Source organism: Telopea speciosissima, chromosome 2 (genome assembly GCF_018873765.1).
Source record: "Telopea speciosissima isolate NSW1024214 ecotype Mountain lineage chromosome 2, Tspe_v1, whole genome shotgun sequence".
In the NCBI taxonomy this organism is placed as follows: domain Eukaryota; kingdom Viridiplantae; phylum Streptophyta; class Magnoliopsida; order Proteales; family Proteaceae; genus Telopea; species Telopea speciosissima.
This window is the reverse complement of record NC_057917.1, coordinates 19,325,824-19,343,397: the sequence shown is the minus strand read 5'-3', so window position 1 is coordinate 19,343,397 and position 17,574 is coordinate 19,325,824. Positions and strand designations below refer to the sequence as shown.

General features: G+C 40.6%; 1 protein-coding gene across 1 annotated transcript; it reads left to right on the top strand.

Moving 5' to 3' along the window:
* Positions 1 to 3,436: 3,436 nt before the first annotated feature.
* Positions 3,437 to 5,544, top strand: LOC122651787 (fructose-bisphosphate aldolase, cytoplasmic isozyme-like). The gene is made up of 2 exons (XM_043845322.1): positions 3,437 to 3,522; positions 4,495 to 5,544. The coding sequence occupies exons 1-2, from the start codon at positions 3,495 to 3,497 to the stop codon at positions 5,496 to 5,498; spliced, it is 1,032 nt and encodes a 343-aa protein (XP_043701257.1). The 5' UTR covers positions 3,437 to 3,494; the 3' UTR covers positions 5,499 to 5,544.
* The last annotated feature ends 12,030 nt before the right edge of the window (positions 5,545 to 17,574 follow it).

Below are 17,574 nucleotides of genomic sequence, written 5' to 3'. Positions count from 1 at the left end.
CAGAGGATCGGTTATCTTTGGAGGTGGTTCCTCGGATAGATGAAGTCAAGGAAGCGGTGTGGGACCTCGACCCAGACAGCTCGCCTGGTCCGGATGGGTTCCAAGGTGCCTTCTTTAGGCGGTGTTGGGAGATTGTGGCAATCGATGTGGGCAGGGCTATAGAAAATTTTTTCAAGGAGGGAATCATGCCGAAAGGGACGAATAACTGCTTCATCTCCCTTATTCCTAAGGTGGAGGGTGCCATCACCCTGGATATATTTTTCCCTATTTGTATGGGTAATTTCTTCTGTAAAATCATTTCAAAGATCCTGGCTAATAGGTTGGGGACGCTTCTACCTCGGCTTATCTCGGAGGAGCAGGGAGCTTTCTAGAAGGCAAAGTCATTTTCTCGAATATCTGCTTGGCTTCTGAATTGACTAATCTGATGCATAAGGCGGTGAGGGGAGGTGGTATAGGCCTGAAGTTAGATGTGCAGAAGGCTTATGACTCGATTTCTTAGGACTTTCTATTCCTGGTCTTACAAAGATTTGGATTCAGTGATAGGTGGATCCATTGGCTGCATACTCTGTTGACCTCAATCAGGATTTCGATCTTAGTGAATGGGGGTCCTGTCGGTTTTTTTGGTGTGGAAAGAGGGCTGTGTCAGGGAGACCCCCTCTCTCCCTTGCTTTTTATTATTGCAGAGGAAGTTATGTGCAGAGGGCTGAAAAGACTAGTGGAGGAGAGCAAAATTCTTCCCCTAAGAGGACCTAGAGGAGTCCCCACCCCGGGACACTTGCTTTTTGCTGACGATGTTTTCATTTTTTTAAATGGTTCTCTCAAGTATATCAGAGAGCTAAAGGCCTTCTTGGAAAAATACCAAGACTTTTTGGGGCAGAGACTCTACCTAGAGAAAAGCAAGTTATTTTGTGGCCCGATCCTTCCTTTGAGAAGATGGCGGATTTCTAACTTGCTTAACATCCCGTTGTGCAACCTCCCAACTAGGTATCTGGGGGCGGAAATTTTTAAAGGGAGAGTCACTAGAGGGAAGCTGCTGCCTTTGGTAGATAAATTCAAGTGTCGCCTGTCGGGCTGGAAGGGTGAGCTCCTATCATTTGCAGGCAGAGTGGGGTTGGTGCGGTCTGTGATGCTAAGCGTCCCTGTTCATAACTTCTCCGTTTATGGGTGGCCCTCGTCTCTGATTTCCATGATGGAGAGATGGATGCGAAACTTTATTTGGGCAGGAGATATTGAGTCTCAAAAGGTTCTAATAGTCAAGTGGGACTCGGTCTGCAAGCCTAAGGAGGAAGGCGATTTGGGTATTCGCCGGCTTCGTGATGTCAACAAGGTGCTGCTTTGCAAGCTGGCATGGTCTCTTAAACATGAAAGGTCAGCAATGTTCAACTTCCTGCGTTCCAGGCTGGTTCATACTGATGGGTCCTTAAGGTCCCCCTCCCCTTCCTCTTCGATCTTGTCGGGTATTCGCAAAGTTTGGGATCTAGTCAAGCAGCATGAAAGATGGGTCATTGGCAATGGAAAATCAGTAATGTTTTGGAAAGATACTTGGTTGGGTAATGAGTCGATTGCAGAAGTTTCGAGACTTGGATCGGAGCTGTTTAAGGACAAATCGTCTCTTGTGTCAGACTTCATAGCAGGTTCCTCTTGGTCTCTCCCTCAGGTTCGTTCTCAGTTCCTTGGCAACATTTTTAACTCGATCAAAAGTATCTCGCTACCCAACCCGCCTTGTTTGGATGTTTGTTTTTGGGGCTGTACACCATCAGGTCAATTCTCTATGAAATCAGCGAGGGAGGTGCTTAGGAAGAAATCTCCCAACGTTCCCTGGAGTAGCTACGTGTGGAATAAGTCACTCCTGCCGAGACATTCTTGCTTTGGCTGGCAGTTAGTGCTTGGGAAAATGTCTACAAATGAGGCGTTTTTGAAGAAAGGGGTCTGCTTGGTGTCCCGTTGTGAGTTGTGTAAGTCCAGTTTGGAATCAGATTTCCATGTGTTTCTGGAATGCCCTTTCACCCTTGGTTTGTGGCAGATGTTCAAGGATATTTTCTATGTTCAATGGCCAGGCCCAGGTTCATTCGTCGAGCTCTTGGCTTGGGGGAAAAGGAAGGCTAGATCAGTCCTTATGCAGGGCGCCTGGGCTGTGGGTCTGATTTTGTTGCCGTACTGCATTTGGATGGAGCGAAACAGGAGGTTTAAAGGGATTGACTCGGGTCTAGTTAAGATCTTCTCCAGCTTCCTAGCTTCCCTGAGGGAGCTCGCGTGGTCTTTTTCCTACCCAGTGTCTACTCTCCGTGACTTGTGTTGTGCTAGAAGGCTGGACATTCCCATTCTCCCTATACCGGCTCGGGAGATTACAGAAGTCAGGTGGCGGTGTGCCCCCCCCCCCCCGGGATGGGTGAAACTTAATGCGGACGGTTGTTCTTTAGGGAATCCGGGTAGGACTGGAGCAGGGGGTATCCTTAGAGATGATCGAGCTGTCCCTCTTTCTGCTTTTAGCCTCTTTATTGGCACCAAGTCCAACTATGAGGCAGAGTTCAGAGCCATCTTCCATGGGTTGTTGAGGGCGAAAGAAATGGGTGTCACTCGGTTATGGGTAGAGTGTGATTCCCAGGCTGTTGTGGAGGCGCTTCGCAGTGGGTCTATCCCTTGGTTCGTCACTCAGCAATGGTTAGGGCTGCAGTCGTTTCTTCGCACTATTTCTTGGATGATTTTCCATTGTTCAGGGAAGCTAACCTTGTGGCTGACTGGCTGGCCAAGCTGGCTGCGAAAAGGGCGTTGTCCTCGCCTTGGGTGACAGTCCTCCCCCCTTCGATCTAGACCTTTTTGTTGGATGATGCGAAGAGTAGGCCTAGATTCAGATTTGCTTAGTGCTTTAGGCTATTTCTCTGTTGTCGCTGGCACCTGGCTTTAGCGAGTTGTTTTTGTATTCGTCTGGGAATGCCTGGACGTTAAAATCTTGTACTCTTTTCTTCCTTTTTTTAATATAATCTTGTTGATCCTCAGCAAAAAAAAAAATGGTGATGTGTATGCAATAGGTGGCATGCCACCAATAACAAAGTGATGAAATTTTAAAGTGCCACATCAGTGGAGAAAATAATTAATGATGTCCCATTAATTTTTTGTAAATATAAACAGGGATTAAAGGGTTTTGCATGTTGGGTCGAAACAATTGGATAGGGATGACTCCTTGAAAACAGCCTTATAAAAAGTAAGTGTGTTGCCACGCAACACTTACGTGGAAAGCCTTGTCTCTATCTGTTTATTTGGACTGCCTAATTAAAAAGTCCATTGTCGTTGAGGAAGACGTGGACAGCCTTATATCTATCTGCGCTTTTTTTAGGTAAGACATCAATTCTATCTTTTCTTCTTTTCCTCTTTTCCGAGCTATAAAAACGGGTTAAAGGGTAATCCTTACCGTCACTAATCCCTATTCATCTTATTTCTCTCTGCAAATTTTCTTGGAGGAAAAGTAATTTTTTCTTAGCTTACACATCTCAAACATGTCTTGCTACAAGGGGAAGTACCATGGTAATGTGCTTCGCTTCTCTACTGATCTTCTTTTTCTTCTAGTTTTATTTTTGGATTCCATTGGGATTTTCATATTTTGCCTCTGTAATACTGTTGGATTTGATTTTGGTCTAGTTTTAGATCAAGTAATTTGTTTTTGGTATCTTTTATCGATGTTGTTTGATGAGTTATTTCTTACGTGATTTCATTTGGTTTGTACTTTGTTAGATCAACCATTTTTTCTTATTTTTATTTCTTATTCTTCTTAGTTGATCTGATCTGGTGATGTCGTCGTACTCGTATATATTTGATCGTTTCAGATCTATTATCCAACATGTTATTCTCTTATGTGGATTCTTAATTGTCAATTTTCTTCGATGTATTAGATATTTGATTTGGTTTCAATTTCTATTTTCTTGTCGTTAATGGGGGTAGATTTCTCTCTAAAATATTAGAGTCGTATTTGTCTATCAATTGTTCGATTGATTGTTGGAGCGAGTCTTGGAGAATTTTGAAGAGTTCATTGTAGCTTTCTCCTTTCTGTTTTTCTTGTTTGATTTCTGCCAATTAGCCAGGCAAAAGTCCGAATCTTTCTAGGATTCTCTTAACCCCGACTCTACAAGAGTTGAAGATCAAGGAAATAGAGTGATGGGTTCTCGAGTATGTCACATCCTACTGAGTCGAAAGTGATGGATTCAAATCTTTTTAATAGGGATGAGAGGGTAACCTTCAAGGTCCTACCCTGTTTTTAGCCAGTATTTGAGCCTCATTTTCAATCCCCTTGAGCGCCAGGAAGATGACTTTCTTTCACTTGACATAAATCCTCTTGATTTTTCCTGAGCCTTCACCTTTTCTTTTCACAGAACCGTTCACATTGTTGTTTTTTTGGGGTTTAATTCCCCATATTTCTGATCAAATATGTCATCATAGTAGCAACTGTGAATTGATGAAATTTTTTCAAACATTTAACGATCATCCCTTCCATTGTTGCAGATGAACTCATTGCCAATGCTGCCTTCCTTGCCACACCTGGAAAGGGTATCCTCGCAGCTGATGAGTCCACTATGACTGTTGGCAAGCGTCTAGCAAGCGTCAATGTCGAGAACACCGAGCCTAACAGGCAGGCACTACGTGAACTTTACTTATGCTGTCCTGGTGCTCTCCAATATCTAAGTGGTACAATCCTCTACGACGAGGGTGTTTTCCAGAAAACCGCCGATGGTAAGCCTTTCGTCGAAGTCTTGAAGGAAGCAGGAGTTCTTCCTGGCGTTAAGTCTGACAAGGGATATGTTGAACTCTATGGCACCAATGGTGAGACCACCACAACTGGGCTTGATGGACTTGCTCAGCGCTGCCAAAAGTATTATGAAGTCGGTGTCCGGTTTGCTAAATGGCGTGGTGTGTTCAATATTGGTCCTAATGAACCTTCTCCACTAGCCATCCATGAGAATGCCAATACCTTGGCACGCTCTGCCATTATCTGCCAAGAGAATGGCCTGGTTCCAGTTGTTGAGGCAGATATCCAAGTCGTCGAGGGTGCTCATGACATTGACATGTGTGCGGATGTAACTGAACGTGTTCTTGCAGCGGTCTACAAGGCACTGAATGATCACCATGTCCTGCTAGAGGGTAGTCTGTTGAAGCCCAACATGGTGATCCCTGGAAAAAAGGCCAAGAAGGCATCTCCAGAGTTGGTGGCAGAGTACACAGTGCGGGCCTTGCAGCGAACAGTGCCTCCTGCAGTTCCTGGTGTGATGTTCTTGTCTGGTGGAATGAGTGAGGAGGAGGCGTCTCTGTACCTCAATGCCATGAATAAGCTTGAGGGTAAGAAACCATGGACTCTATCATTCTCCTTTGGACGTGGTCTGCAGCACGGTGCACTGATGATATGGAAAGGGAAAAAAGAGAATGTCGAAGAAGCACGGGCTTGCTTCCTGAAGAGGTGCAAGGCAAACTCAGAAGCTACCCTTGGTACCTACAAGGGTGAATCTGCCTAATGGAGAAGGTGTATCTGAGACTCTCCATGTCAAGGACTACCTAGTACTGATGAAGTTTTTTGGGTTGTCCTGCTATTTTTATTATTATCCATAAATAAAATTAGAAATTGGAAAATGGGGAGCAGCAGTTCCTCCTTGAACCCGTAATGAGGTTTTCATCTTTTGTATAATTCCCTAGTTAGGGGAGTGATGAACTAAGTTTGTAGTTTAGATTTTGAATCTGAGTTTATCCTTTCAGTTGGAACTCTTTGGGGTTTTTGTCTTTTAGAGTCCGTTTGGTAACACTTCTGTTTCAAAACAGGTGTTTTTGACCTTTATCATTTTTTTCTGTTTCTGTGCTAAAAACATGTTTCTGGATGATAAAATGGTGTTTGGTAAACTTATTCTAGAAATGTTTTTAGAACAAAGAAACAACACAAAACCGTTTGGTAAAATTTGTTCCGAAACACCTTTTACCAAATTAATGAATTATTACAGAAATGATATTACTTGACTAAACTTACTTAAAATTAAAATGAATACATTAACTATGATCATGTATGACTATCCAAAAAGGATCTTGGTGGAGTCGAACCACCATCCCCTTAGAACATGTTTGAGACATGCTCATGTTCCAAGTGCTCTACCAATTTGAGCTAAAGACCCAACAAGTAAAGTTTGAAGTTTACAAGTGTCCCAATTCTTGTTATTCATTGCATTCAATTTACTTCTACAACTACATCATAAGGAGACAAGAGTTATGACACAATGAGTAACTAGCAAGTAGTAGTTTTTCTCTAAACTACATTAACCAACCCAACCCCCCCTCCCAAGTAATTTAGCACATGGTTCAACATGGCAAAACTTGATGCCAGTCTAGAGAAACCCTCTAAATTTGCTGTTCTAGAAAACTTTTCACAAATATCCCAACGTAACATGTTTTTATTGAAGGATGACAATCTATGTTCTCCCTGCTGTCTTCAAGGTTCTCTGAGCAAAGAAATAGACATATGGCTACCACCATTGTTACCATCACCCCTTCATCCATAAGTTAAGCATTCTCTGTCGAATCCTAAATAATAGTAAAAAAACCATCAATAGTTCACATGTTATATTTCTGAACAACTCATCCTACATGGTCTGAAATGACCACATTTCAAATTTCAGATCAAAATCAAGAGACCACATTTTTTGGTTATATTAATCAAATGCTTCTTTTTCCAAATTTCAGTCTCACAACAGACCCAATTATAAAGAATCAACAGTTACAATTGGCCAGCACAGAAATCAAGAAGCCATAGTTTCCAAAAATTTTGGGGACTTCTCAAGAAGGTATAGTTATACAATTCGAGTGTGTTCACCCCTCTACACACTGGCAGAACTTCTGATCTGATATATCCAATAGACAACATTTCTTAGTGTATCAATAGTTTGAATTTGAACTCTCCTAATGCCCAAATTAATATATTGACAGAATTGTTCTGCATGGTAAAAATAACGGTCAAAAGGTGCGATAAAGATGGGTTTTGTCTAAATGGATAACTAGAGCTATTCAATCAATATGCTTCTTTCTTTTGACCGACAGAAAGATACACTATCTGATACACATTCATATCCATTTAAGCCTCAACCAATTAATAACCATAGGAGGAGACCCCATCACGATGATTGAATATCACCAAATTGTACAAAATACAAAATTTTATTTTGCGTGTACACAGCTAGATGAGTAACTACCAAAGGAATCTACAAGATTGAGGAAAAGCAGGCCCAAAAGGATCTGTGTCGATCACTACCTCAAACTTGATGTGATAAATTCCAGCCGCAAAGAAACTCACATCATGGAAATACAAAACCATTTTTGCTGGCCATTTTGTAATTGATAGCTGATATTACAAGGAGAAAATTTCACGGCTTGAAGGGGATCATTATTTGCTCCAAACAGAGACGGGTTTTTGAGATTTCAAGCACATACAGAAATCCAAAAAAAATAGATGGAAAAAAGGCAGAAGTAGACAAAGAGACATACATGATGATTTGATTTGTAGCAGAGGAAGAAGACAAAATATGAAGAAGATGAAGTTAGGGCTTACGATCTATTGGGTTTCTGCAAAATCAAAGGGTAGAGGTTAGATCTCATAAATCGCAAGAAAAAAAAAAATAGGTTAGGGCAGAGGAAGAAGAAGATGAAGTTTTGGGGCTACGTGAGTTCGATGGTGAGATTTGGGAGCTGCAGCTTGCAGCGATGGCGAGAGAGGTGGGAGTGAGAAGTGGAGACCTCTTTTTTTATCAGGCACAACTAATCCCTAATCGTCTTTTTTTGTTTCAATCAAAGTGTTTCAAAAGTGAAGAAACAAGGTTTCGTAAATTGATGTTTTTTGTGTTTTTTTTGGTTGATTTGTTTCACTGGCACATAAAAACAGATCGGTGTACCCAAACGGTAGATTTCATTTTTCTGTGCCAATAGAACAGAAAAACGCCAAAAACAAAAAATAGAAATGTTACCAAACGGGCTCTTACTTCTTGGTTTTCTCATTGCCTGTGCCTTAGGTAGAATTGTTGGTAGCAAATAATTTGTTGAGTTTGTTAGTTTTGAACTTGGACCGAGTTTTTCGGAACAATGGGGTATGTTTCTTCACCATGGGTTAAGGAAAACTTTTTTCCCCTAGGTGTTTGGGAGCTTTCCTTCACGCAACTAGATCCTCTCTAGTATGCATCTGGTGGCTGGGCAGTGCACTAGGATGCGTGTCCGATGCGTTCACCATCGGACAAGAGGATCTGGAATCTTCCTTTACTTGTGGAAAAGGGATCTTTTACTTGTACTCGAGAAAGAGAAATCCCTTTGCCAATGTGATCCTATTGTTGGATTTTCGTATCATCATAAATTCTTATCATCTCTTCGAAATATTGCCTGACCCCTCCTTGAGCATTGCAATGACTGCCTTACCCCTGCCCGGGCGCCTTGCCCGAGCCGGGGTAAGGCGGTCATTGCATTGTGCCCTATTTGTGCACAGCTCAAGCCGCTATGGGCAGCGCACCATAGACGATCTGGATCCCCATGATTCCCTAAAAAAAGTGAACTTTTTTACCTCTTCTTCTCCCTTTTGTATTTTGAAATAGTCAATTTACCCTTTCATTGACATGTTAACCGGTTTGTGGTTTGTAATCCCGCAACCCCTCACTCACCTCCCCCACTGCGAACCTCTCCCTCCCCTGCAACTTAGCTCGACCATGCTCCTTTGCCCCCCAGTTTCCCCTCTTCTTTTGACCTCGCCTCCACCCCACCCTGATGCAACCCTCGCGACCATCCCTTCTATGAGAACGCTAAAGCTACGACACTAATGGATGGCTGTTAATAAATTACCTACTTTTTCTTCATGTTCAGACCCAATTCATGGTAGCAAAATGTATTGGGAACCAAAAAAGATGACGGTTCTAATATGTGATTTTTTCCAGTTCAACTGCTACTTCAGTGACTTTAGTCCAATACCCAATGTTAGATGAAAACATTCTAGGTTTCAAATCTGAAACCCTAACTCTACACAAAAAACCTAGTACACGAATACATAAATTTATAGTGTAGAGATTGAATATACCTTCAAACTTTCGTATGTTGATGACGATTGGACTATTGAATCCCTTTTCGTAACACCGTTGGCCAAGCTTAGACTTGAGTCATCTGTAGCCTCTTGTCACTCCACGTGTCTCTTCTTTGTGGGAGAAAGAGGGGAAAATATATGACATAGGCTGAAGGGACCCAAGACTAGTATATATAATACCTCAAACCCAATCTCAGTTCCACAATGAGTTGGGTTGGCCTTTCGCGATGTTCGGTTTATGTGTAGATTCCCACTAATTGACTAACCCTGTAATTAACTAAACCCACATAGCAATTGTAATACTCATGCCCAAAACCCAGGGGAATTTTGGACATTTTGCTTTTTGTCACAGATTCGGTGTCGACGACTAATCTAGGATTATGATTTTGATGCGCGAATTTGAGGTAAGAAGATTAGTTTTATTAAGTATAAATTAACAACTATAGAGAGAGATAAGGTTCAAGACCCCATATGCGCATTAAGGAGGTTTTATTTAAGATTTTATATAATAATAAATAAAACGGTCAAATCATGAAAGAGAGAGAGAGAGAGAGAGAGAGAGAGAGAGAGAGTTGGAATGTGAGAGACAAGGGGAGAATATGTTGGGCAATTAAAAAAAATAGGAAAAATTTCATGGACACCCCTTACAGTTTGGCCTAATGACACAGACACCCCAAAAGCTTTCAATATTTCATGGACCATCCCTCATGTTATGAATTTATTACTACTAAGTCTACTCATGTTATAATTAAGTGATGATGTCATTGGGTTACCTCAAACTACACTTACAATAGGGTGAATAATACCCTTATTTCTCTTGCCTCTTTGCCAACCCACCATGGCACCAAAAGGATTTCAGGGTTTGCCGCTGCGTATAACCCTACCCACTGAACTCACAGGAGTTAAACCTATACAATTTCCAGAGCTATCACTGCAGAGTGCACATTGAACTAATTGGTCCTTCCAAAATTTTCACATGCGAAGCCCCAAAGAACATAAACCCAATTCAAACCAAGAGCTGGAAATTCCCCCCCAAAACATCCAAGTAACATATAATGAGCAATGAGGAAACAGAGTAGTTTGGAATGATTCTCACCAATACGTGAGAAGACACAGCAGTGTTTATTTATATAGTAAAAGCTGAGACGACTTAAGTTATTACAAGAGAACCACAAGTGGACACAAGGAGACCACGTGGCCTAAACAGAAATAACAAACTACCTAACTACTGTAACAGACTCAGGTGTATCCTTAACATCCCCCTGCAAACTGAGCTGAGGTTTAGGACCTAAGCCCAGTTTGGTACAAATACTTGAAAACTCCCTCCGAGGTAAAGGGTTTGTAAAGACATCAGCTAACTGCTGTGAGGAAGGAATAAACCAAGTGAGCAATGATCCAAGAGCCTCCTTCTCGCGCACAAAGTGATAATCTATCTCAATATGCTTAGTGCGAGCATGTAAGATAGGACTTACTATCAAATGCAAGGCACTGATATTGTCACAATACATGGTTGCAGGCTTGGTTTGAGAAACATCAATATCCCAAAGGATAAACGAGAACCAAGTCAATTCAGCTGCTGTGGAAGCCATGCCCCTATACTCAACCTCCGTACTTGAGCGAGCAACCGTCGGTTGCTTTTTAGCACTCCAAGATATACAAGTAGAACCTAAGAAAGTACAAAACCCAATTGTAGATCGTCGTGTCAAAGGGCAGCCAGCCGAATCTGAATCGGAATAGGCAGACAAATCAAGAGAATTATCTCTCAAGATATGCAGTCCATGAGTCAAAGTACCAGTGACATACCGAAGTATGCTTTTCACCATATTGAAATGAGAAAGTGTAGGACAATGCACATGTTGACAAATAGTATTTACAGCAAAGGACAAGTCTGGCCTGGTCATAGTGAGGTATTGAAGAGAGCCCACCAGACTGCGATACAGAGAATGATCTGAAAAAGGAGCATCCATAGCTGGTTCTGAGGATGTAGAAGAACCCATTGGTGTAGAAATGGGCTTGAGAGCAGTCATAGTAGCTTGCCGAAGAACATCAGTAGCATATTTCGATTGCAAGAGAAAAAGACCTCGAGCACTGTGCATGACCTCAATACCGAGGAAATAATGTAGGGAACCCAAATCCTTCATTGCAAAGGTTGAACCCAAAGCTGAAATAAAGGTATTCAAGAACAAGGGCTCATTCCCAGTCAAGATAATATCATCCACATACAGTAAAAGTAGCAAGATGCGACCATGAAATTGATATACAAATAATGACGGATCAGAGATGCTACAATAAAAACCATACTCCAAAAGGAAACTACTGAAGCGATCAAACCAAGTTCATGGAGCTTGTTTTAAACCAGAGAGTGCCCACTGTAGTTTACAGACAGTAGTGGGTTGAGTAACATCCTCAAACCCAGGAGACTGACTCATGTAAACCGAAGTGGAGAGATACCCATGAAGAAAAGCCTTCTTGATGTCGAGTTGCCGTATCGACCAACACTTGACTATAGCAACAGTAAGAATTAGCCTTATAGAACCAGGCTTAATAACTAGACTGAAAGTTTCAAGGAAATCAGTTCCTTCCCGTTGGTTGTACCCTTTAGCAACAAGTCGCACTTTAAGACGTTCCAAGCTACCATCAGCACAAAGTTTGGTCTTATATATCCAACGACACCTAACAAAATTCCTCTCTTTGGAACCGGGAACCAAAGTCCATATATTATTACGAGCAAGAGCTTCCATCTCCTCCACCATGGCAGCATGCCAGCCATCATGACACATGGCATATTTTATCGATTTTGGTTCTGTGGGAATGGTTATAGAGGCAAGAGCATACCGTAGAATTTGATACCCACTTTGCTCCTAGTGACCATAGGATGAGAGGAAGAAGAAATGAGATCTGCAGTAGAGAGGGAAACAAAGGATGATCCAGACTAAGGAGAGGAGTGTTGTGTAGGAGGGACCTCAACAAGTGGATCAGGTGGAGACAACAAAGAAGCAGATTGTGGCAAAACAGAGTCAGTTTGAGGTAAAATAGAATCAGGTTGGGGCACAATACGATGAGGTACAATAAAATCAGTTTGAGGCAAAAAAGGAGGACACAATTGGTCATGTGAACTTGAGAACCAAAGACCAATAGCAGCAGGAGCAGATCTGGTTGTGGGAACAGACTCTGAAGAATCTAAGGAAGGAATGTCCAAATGTAGCCATCTCTCAAATGTACTAAAGTCAACAATAGGAAGCTCTTGAGAAACTGTAGAGGTACCCATAGCGGTTGAAGTGGAAAGACAAGTTCATTAAATACAACATGGCCTGAAATGTAGACTTTACCTGTAGAATAATGAAGACATCTATAGCTTGCGTCTGTCATTATATCCAAGAAAAAAGCAAGGCAGTGATCGTCGATCAAACTTATCTGTGCAATAATCCCTCAAATACGAAAAACATTGAGTTCCAAACACCCTCAACACAGTATAATCAGGTTCCTTGTTAAATAAAAGATGCAAGGGAGTATCCATGCCTAAAACAGAGGATGGCAATCTATTTATAAGAAAAACAGCAGTGGAGAAAGCCTCTACCCAGTACCGAAGAGGATGGTAAGCATTAAAGAGCATCGCAAGCCCCAACTCGATAATATGCCGGTGTTTTCTCTCAGCAATGCTGTTTTGCTCTGGTGTCTTTGGACAAGATATATGATGAACAATTCCAGCCTAATTGAGATGTGCAAGAAATCTCTTATCCAAAAACTCACCACCCCCATCAAATTGAAAAACCTTAATCTTCTCTCAAATTGTCTCTCAACCATGTTTTGAAAATTAACAAACACTTTAAAGAACTCAGATTTGTGCCGTAAGGGGTAAATCCAACTATATTGAGAGAAATCATCTACAAACAAAGCATAGTATCAAAATCGTTGAATACTAGTAACTGGAGCATTACCCCAGAGATCATAGTGGATGCGAGTTAATGGAGCAGTACTACAAGTTAAAGAAGAAAGGAAGGGCAGCTTAACACTCTTACTAAGTTGGCAGCTGCTACAAAGTCCTTGGAAGGTATGGGTTACAGTGATGAACCCTTTATTTTGAAGAAATTTTGTGATTCATCCATGTGGATGTCCCAAACGCTGATGCCAAACCTCTGTTGTTGCTGATTTGAATTGATGTGAAAAATGGGCTTCATGCTGAGGAGCATTATCAAAGGCATACAATCCACCAAGGCTACTCTCCGATGCCAATATCCTCGTCTGTAGATCCTTTATCACAAAACCAGTACTATTAAACTCAAAAGCACAAGGAAAATCTCTAGTGAGCTGTGACTCTGATAGCAGATTTTTACGAATAGCAGGGTCAAGGAGAACATCCTTCATGGTATAGTTGTGTTACCGCGCACAATTTATCCTTCACCAACATGTGTAATTGGTAACTGAGTACCATTCCCAACCATAACAGTATGTGTGCCATTATAAGGTGTGATATTTGTAAGATTAATTGCGGTATCAGTCATAAGAGCTATAGCTCCGGTATCTGGGAACCAAGCTGAATCCTGTGTATCAGCGATGTGCATTGCAGCCAATGCATTTGGAACATCATGTGCTTGGAAGTTATTATTGAACCTGCTCCAGCACTATAAGGCTCCATGTCCATATTTGTAGCAAATTTGGCACCTAATTGGTGAACCAGTAGGCTTGTGTTAAGAACTGAAGGTTTGATTGTGGTGTTGATTGGGAAAGAAATTCTGTTTATCAGTGTTGTGTTTGAACTGTGACTTGAATTGAGTATTGCTAGGAGGTTTCTGATGAGGTTGGCCAGAACCAGTAGTAGTCGTCTTTGGCCATTGATTGGAGCCTTGGGGTTGACGCTGACTGTATTGAACAAATCCTCTACTATGAGAGGTAAAGGTGTTCTTCTGTTGGTTGGTCTTTTTGTTTTGTGCACCATAGTAAGCCATGTGAGAATTTGTCACAGTATCAGATTGATGATTATGATTTCGCAATTCATGACTCAACAGAAGAGGAATCAATTGAGCATAGCAGGGCACTGGTGGCTTAAGCATAGTCGTAGCAAAGGTTTCATAAATAGATCCAAGATTTGTAAGAATAGAGAAAACTTTCTTCTGATCTGGCATAGGTTTACCGATCGCATTGAGTTGATCACAAATGTTCTTGAATTCAACAAGATAATCAGAAAGGGATTTTGCATCAGTTTTCTTAATAAAGTGTAGTTTAGAGAGGAGCTCAAATTCTTGAGCCTTAGATGCTTGAGAAAAAGTTGAAGAGAGTGTCTTCCAGAGTTCAGCTGAAGTTTGAATTCCGATGGCCAAACCAAGAACATCTTCCGATAATGTTCTAGTGATCCAGGCTTTGATCAGTCGGTCAGTTCGAATCCAGGATATATAGGCTGGATTTGATGTTGATTTACCAGTGGAGTCGAGGTCTCTCGATCTAGTATGAGAAGATCCCCAATAACAAAGCCAAGGAGATCCTGACTTTCGATTAGGGATAAAATTCGAGTCTCCCATAAGAGAAAGTTGGTCTCACTGAGCTTAAGAGTAACAAAATTTGCAACATTGAGGTTGCAAGGATAAGTATACAAAACAGATTCAGAGTTTTTTGAATGAGTGAACATGATTGCTTAGAAGAACAGCAAGAACAATTGCAGAGAAAACGAAGGAGAAGATCTAATGAAAGATGATTCAAGAACCTAAAAAGATAACAGATCGAGAGAAAGATAGACCAGAAAGGAAACTCCACCGACTCACCTTTTGATTCTGCATATCTGTACTTAGAGCAGCTTCAGAACATCATAATCGAACATTGAAGAAGACAGCCATTGATGCGCGTGAGAAGTTCACCCTTGCACGCTTTGATACCATAATAAGAAGTGAGGAAATAGAATAGTTTGAAATGATTCTCACCAATACGTGAGAGGACACAACAGTGTTTATTGTTTATTTATATAGTGAAAGCTGAGAAGACTTAAGTTATTACAAGACAACCACAAGTGGACACATGGAGACCACGTGGCCTAAACAGAAATGACAAACTACCTAACTACTGTAACAGGCTCAGGTGTATCCTTAACAACATAGAGAGCATTGATTTTAGGATCATAACCCAACATTCAAAATGTTCCAGTAGAGGATTGTTTGAACAAATCCCAAATTTAACGCAAGAACTCATTGATGAACTATACGTATAGTCGTATAAAGGAATACACATGCCAATGGGTGCACATTGATGGAACCAAGATCGATGAAGTCCATACCATCCAATGATACCAAGTCTTCGAAAAGGTTGACTTGTTAGTAGAGTTTTTTCAATTAACTTGGTTTTTGGGCATAAGCAGCCACAATGAAGGAGCCAAACAGAAAGAGAAAGACGATGTTATGTGTCAAGGCAACTTGACCATGTCAACAAAGTTTTATATTAGAATAGTCAAGTAGTCAGGAACCATTTAAGATTGGGGTAGGGTTCTCTACTCAACCCAAACAATCCACGATGCATCTCTATTTCTAGGTAGCAATAAGTTCATGTTGTCAACAAATATTTTAATGGTAGTTTGAATCATGTATGAAACAAATGTTCAAGTCGCAAGTTGATCTTCCAATTCCACTAAAATTATTAAAAGTTTTATAAACTACATACAACAGGGATGAAGTAAAAGTTCCATTCTCTTGAGCATAATTGTTTGACCATGGATTATTCAATTTCAAATAGTGTAGACGGGTGGGCATCAAGATTTAAAGTCATTAAAAAGAAGCTTGCATTTTTCATGGTCTCTAAAATTTTTTCTGGTTTATCAAATTCTCTGAAGATAGATCAAACTGTCCCTCATCAAATTCACCGATCCTAGATGGAGTGGATGTAGGGGATGACGAATGGCTCCTTCCTTTAGTCAACCGATAACTGAACCCATTGCTTGGTATCAATGTCAACCTAGTAGTAAGGACCTGTGACAACTTCTCGACATGATTTGCAGAACCTTGCAGGGGAGCAGGGAAAGGAGGGATAGTCAGATATCCATTTCTTGTGTTATGTGTTTGGCTTTGGATCCAATAGTCCATCACTCCTATCATCACCCTTCCTTGAATTGATAACACAATGAAAACTTCAAGATATTTGCAATTAAAAAATTTGCAAATTAAACTCGAATATAATTATAATCAAATTCATGTTCTATAATCCGTGGACTTCAAATCAGATTCCAAAATCATTTCTAGGGATGAAACTCGAATATAACTACAATCAAATTATTTAGTTATCCATGGATTATAATTTAGGAACCAAATTAGAGTTGATAATCCTACAAATTCGGAGATTTGGAGCATAAATAGAGCTCTTATCACTATATAAGTCGAACTAATTTCAGATTGTAATGCATCGGGATCCAATTCTGAGAACAATATTTCAGATTTTAACAAATCCACAAAGCCAACAATACCTGGATTAAATTTCATTTTTTTTTACCATATATGTATTTTCATTCTCTAAAATAGTAATTGGACTTTAAAAAATCATTGATATTCAATTTCTATCAAAAAACATCTCTAAACCATCATTAAAAAAATAAAAACACTAATAGTACATCCATAAGGTTGACATTTGAGTTCCAAAATTCAAAGTTCGTAAAGACAAGAGTTGCTCCTCCCTAGATAATGGTTCTTCTTCCAATGAGCACACAAAGAGGTTCACATAATTTAAAAGAGGTCCCACCCCTAACCAGTCTTCAAGCCAAAAAAACATATTACCTTGCCCAACCAACCACCTAGAGTTTGATAATAAAATATCACCGATTTGAATAGACCTCCTCTATGATTTTGACCCCTACCACACTGAGCTAAAAGAATATGATCATTTTTAAGGAATTTAGCCTTAAAAAAAGATCTTCAAGAGGAATTTCAGTTAAAGCCCGCCATACCTCTTTAAGTCTCATGGTCTTATTAAGATCATCCAAAGAACAAATTCCAAGACCTCCCTCTTGGATGGGTCTACAAATTTTCCGCCAACCCTCCCAATGATGACGATTCCCAAACTTAGATTCACCCCCACAGAAAAATAGCACATATCGAGTAAAACTTTGTGTGACCCCCTGGTAATTTCATGCAAGAAAGAATATGCATAGGCATAGAAGTTAAAACATGCTTAAAGAGCGTTAGTCTTCCACCGGAAGAGAGAAGTCTACTCATCCAACTTGCCACCTTTTTCCTAACTTTAGCTAGAAATTCATCAAAGAGTGATATTTTAATCCTACCTGTGTAGATGGGGTCTCCTGAGTATGTAAAGGGCAGATATTTACAAACAAAGCCTGTGACCTCTCCGACCATCCTTACACGAGAATTAGGAGATTTATGGCTAACCACAAAACAACTTTTATGTTGATTGATTAGTTGTCCCGAATAATTTTCATAGCGGCAGATGAATCCCATAATATGTTTAAGAGAAAATTTAACGCACTTGTAAAAAATAATAGTATCATCTTCAAAAAGGCTGTGAGAATAATA

Coding starts and splice junctions, on each gene's coding strand:
- LOC122651787 (XM_043845322.1), top strand. CDS start 3,495: ATGTCTTGCTACAAGGGGAAGTACCATG. Junction 3,523..4,494: donor CTACAAGGGGAAGTACCATG/GTAATGTGCTTC, acceptor CCATTGTTGCAG/ATGAACTCATTGCCAATGCT.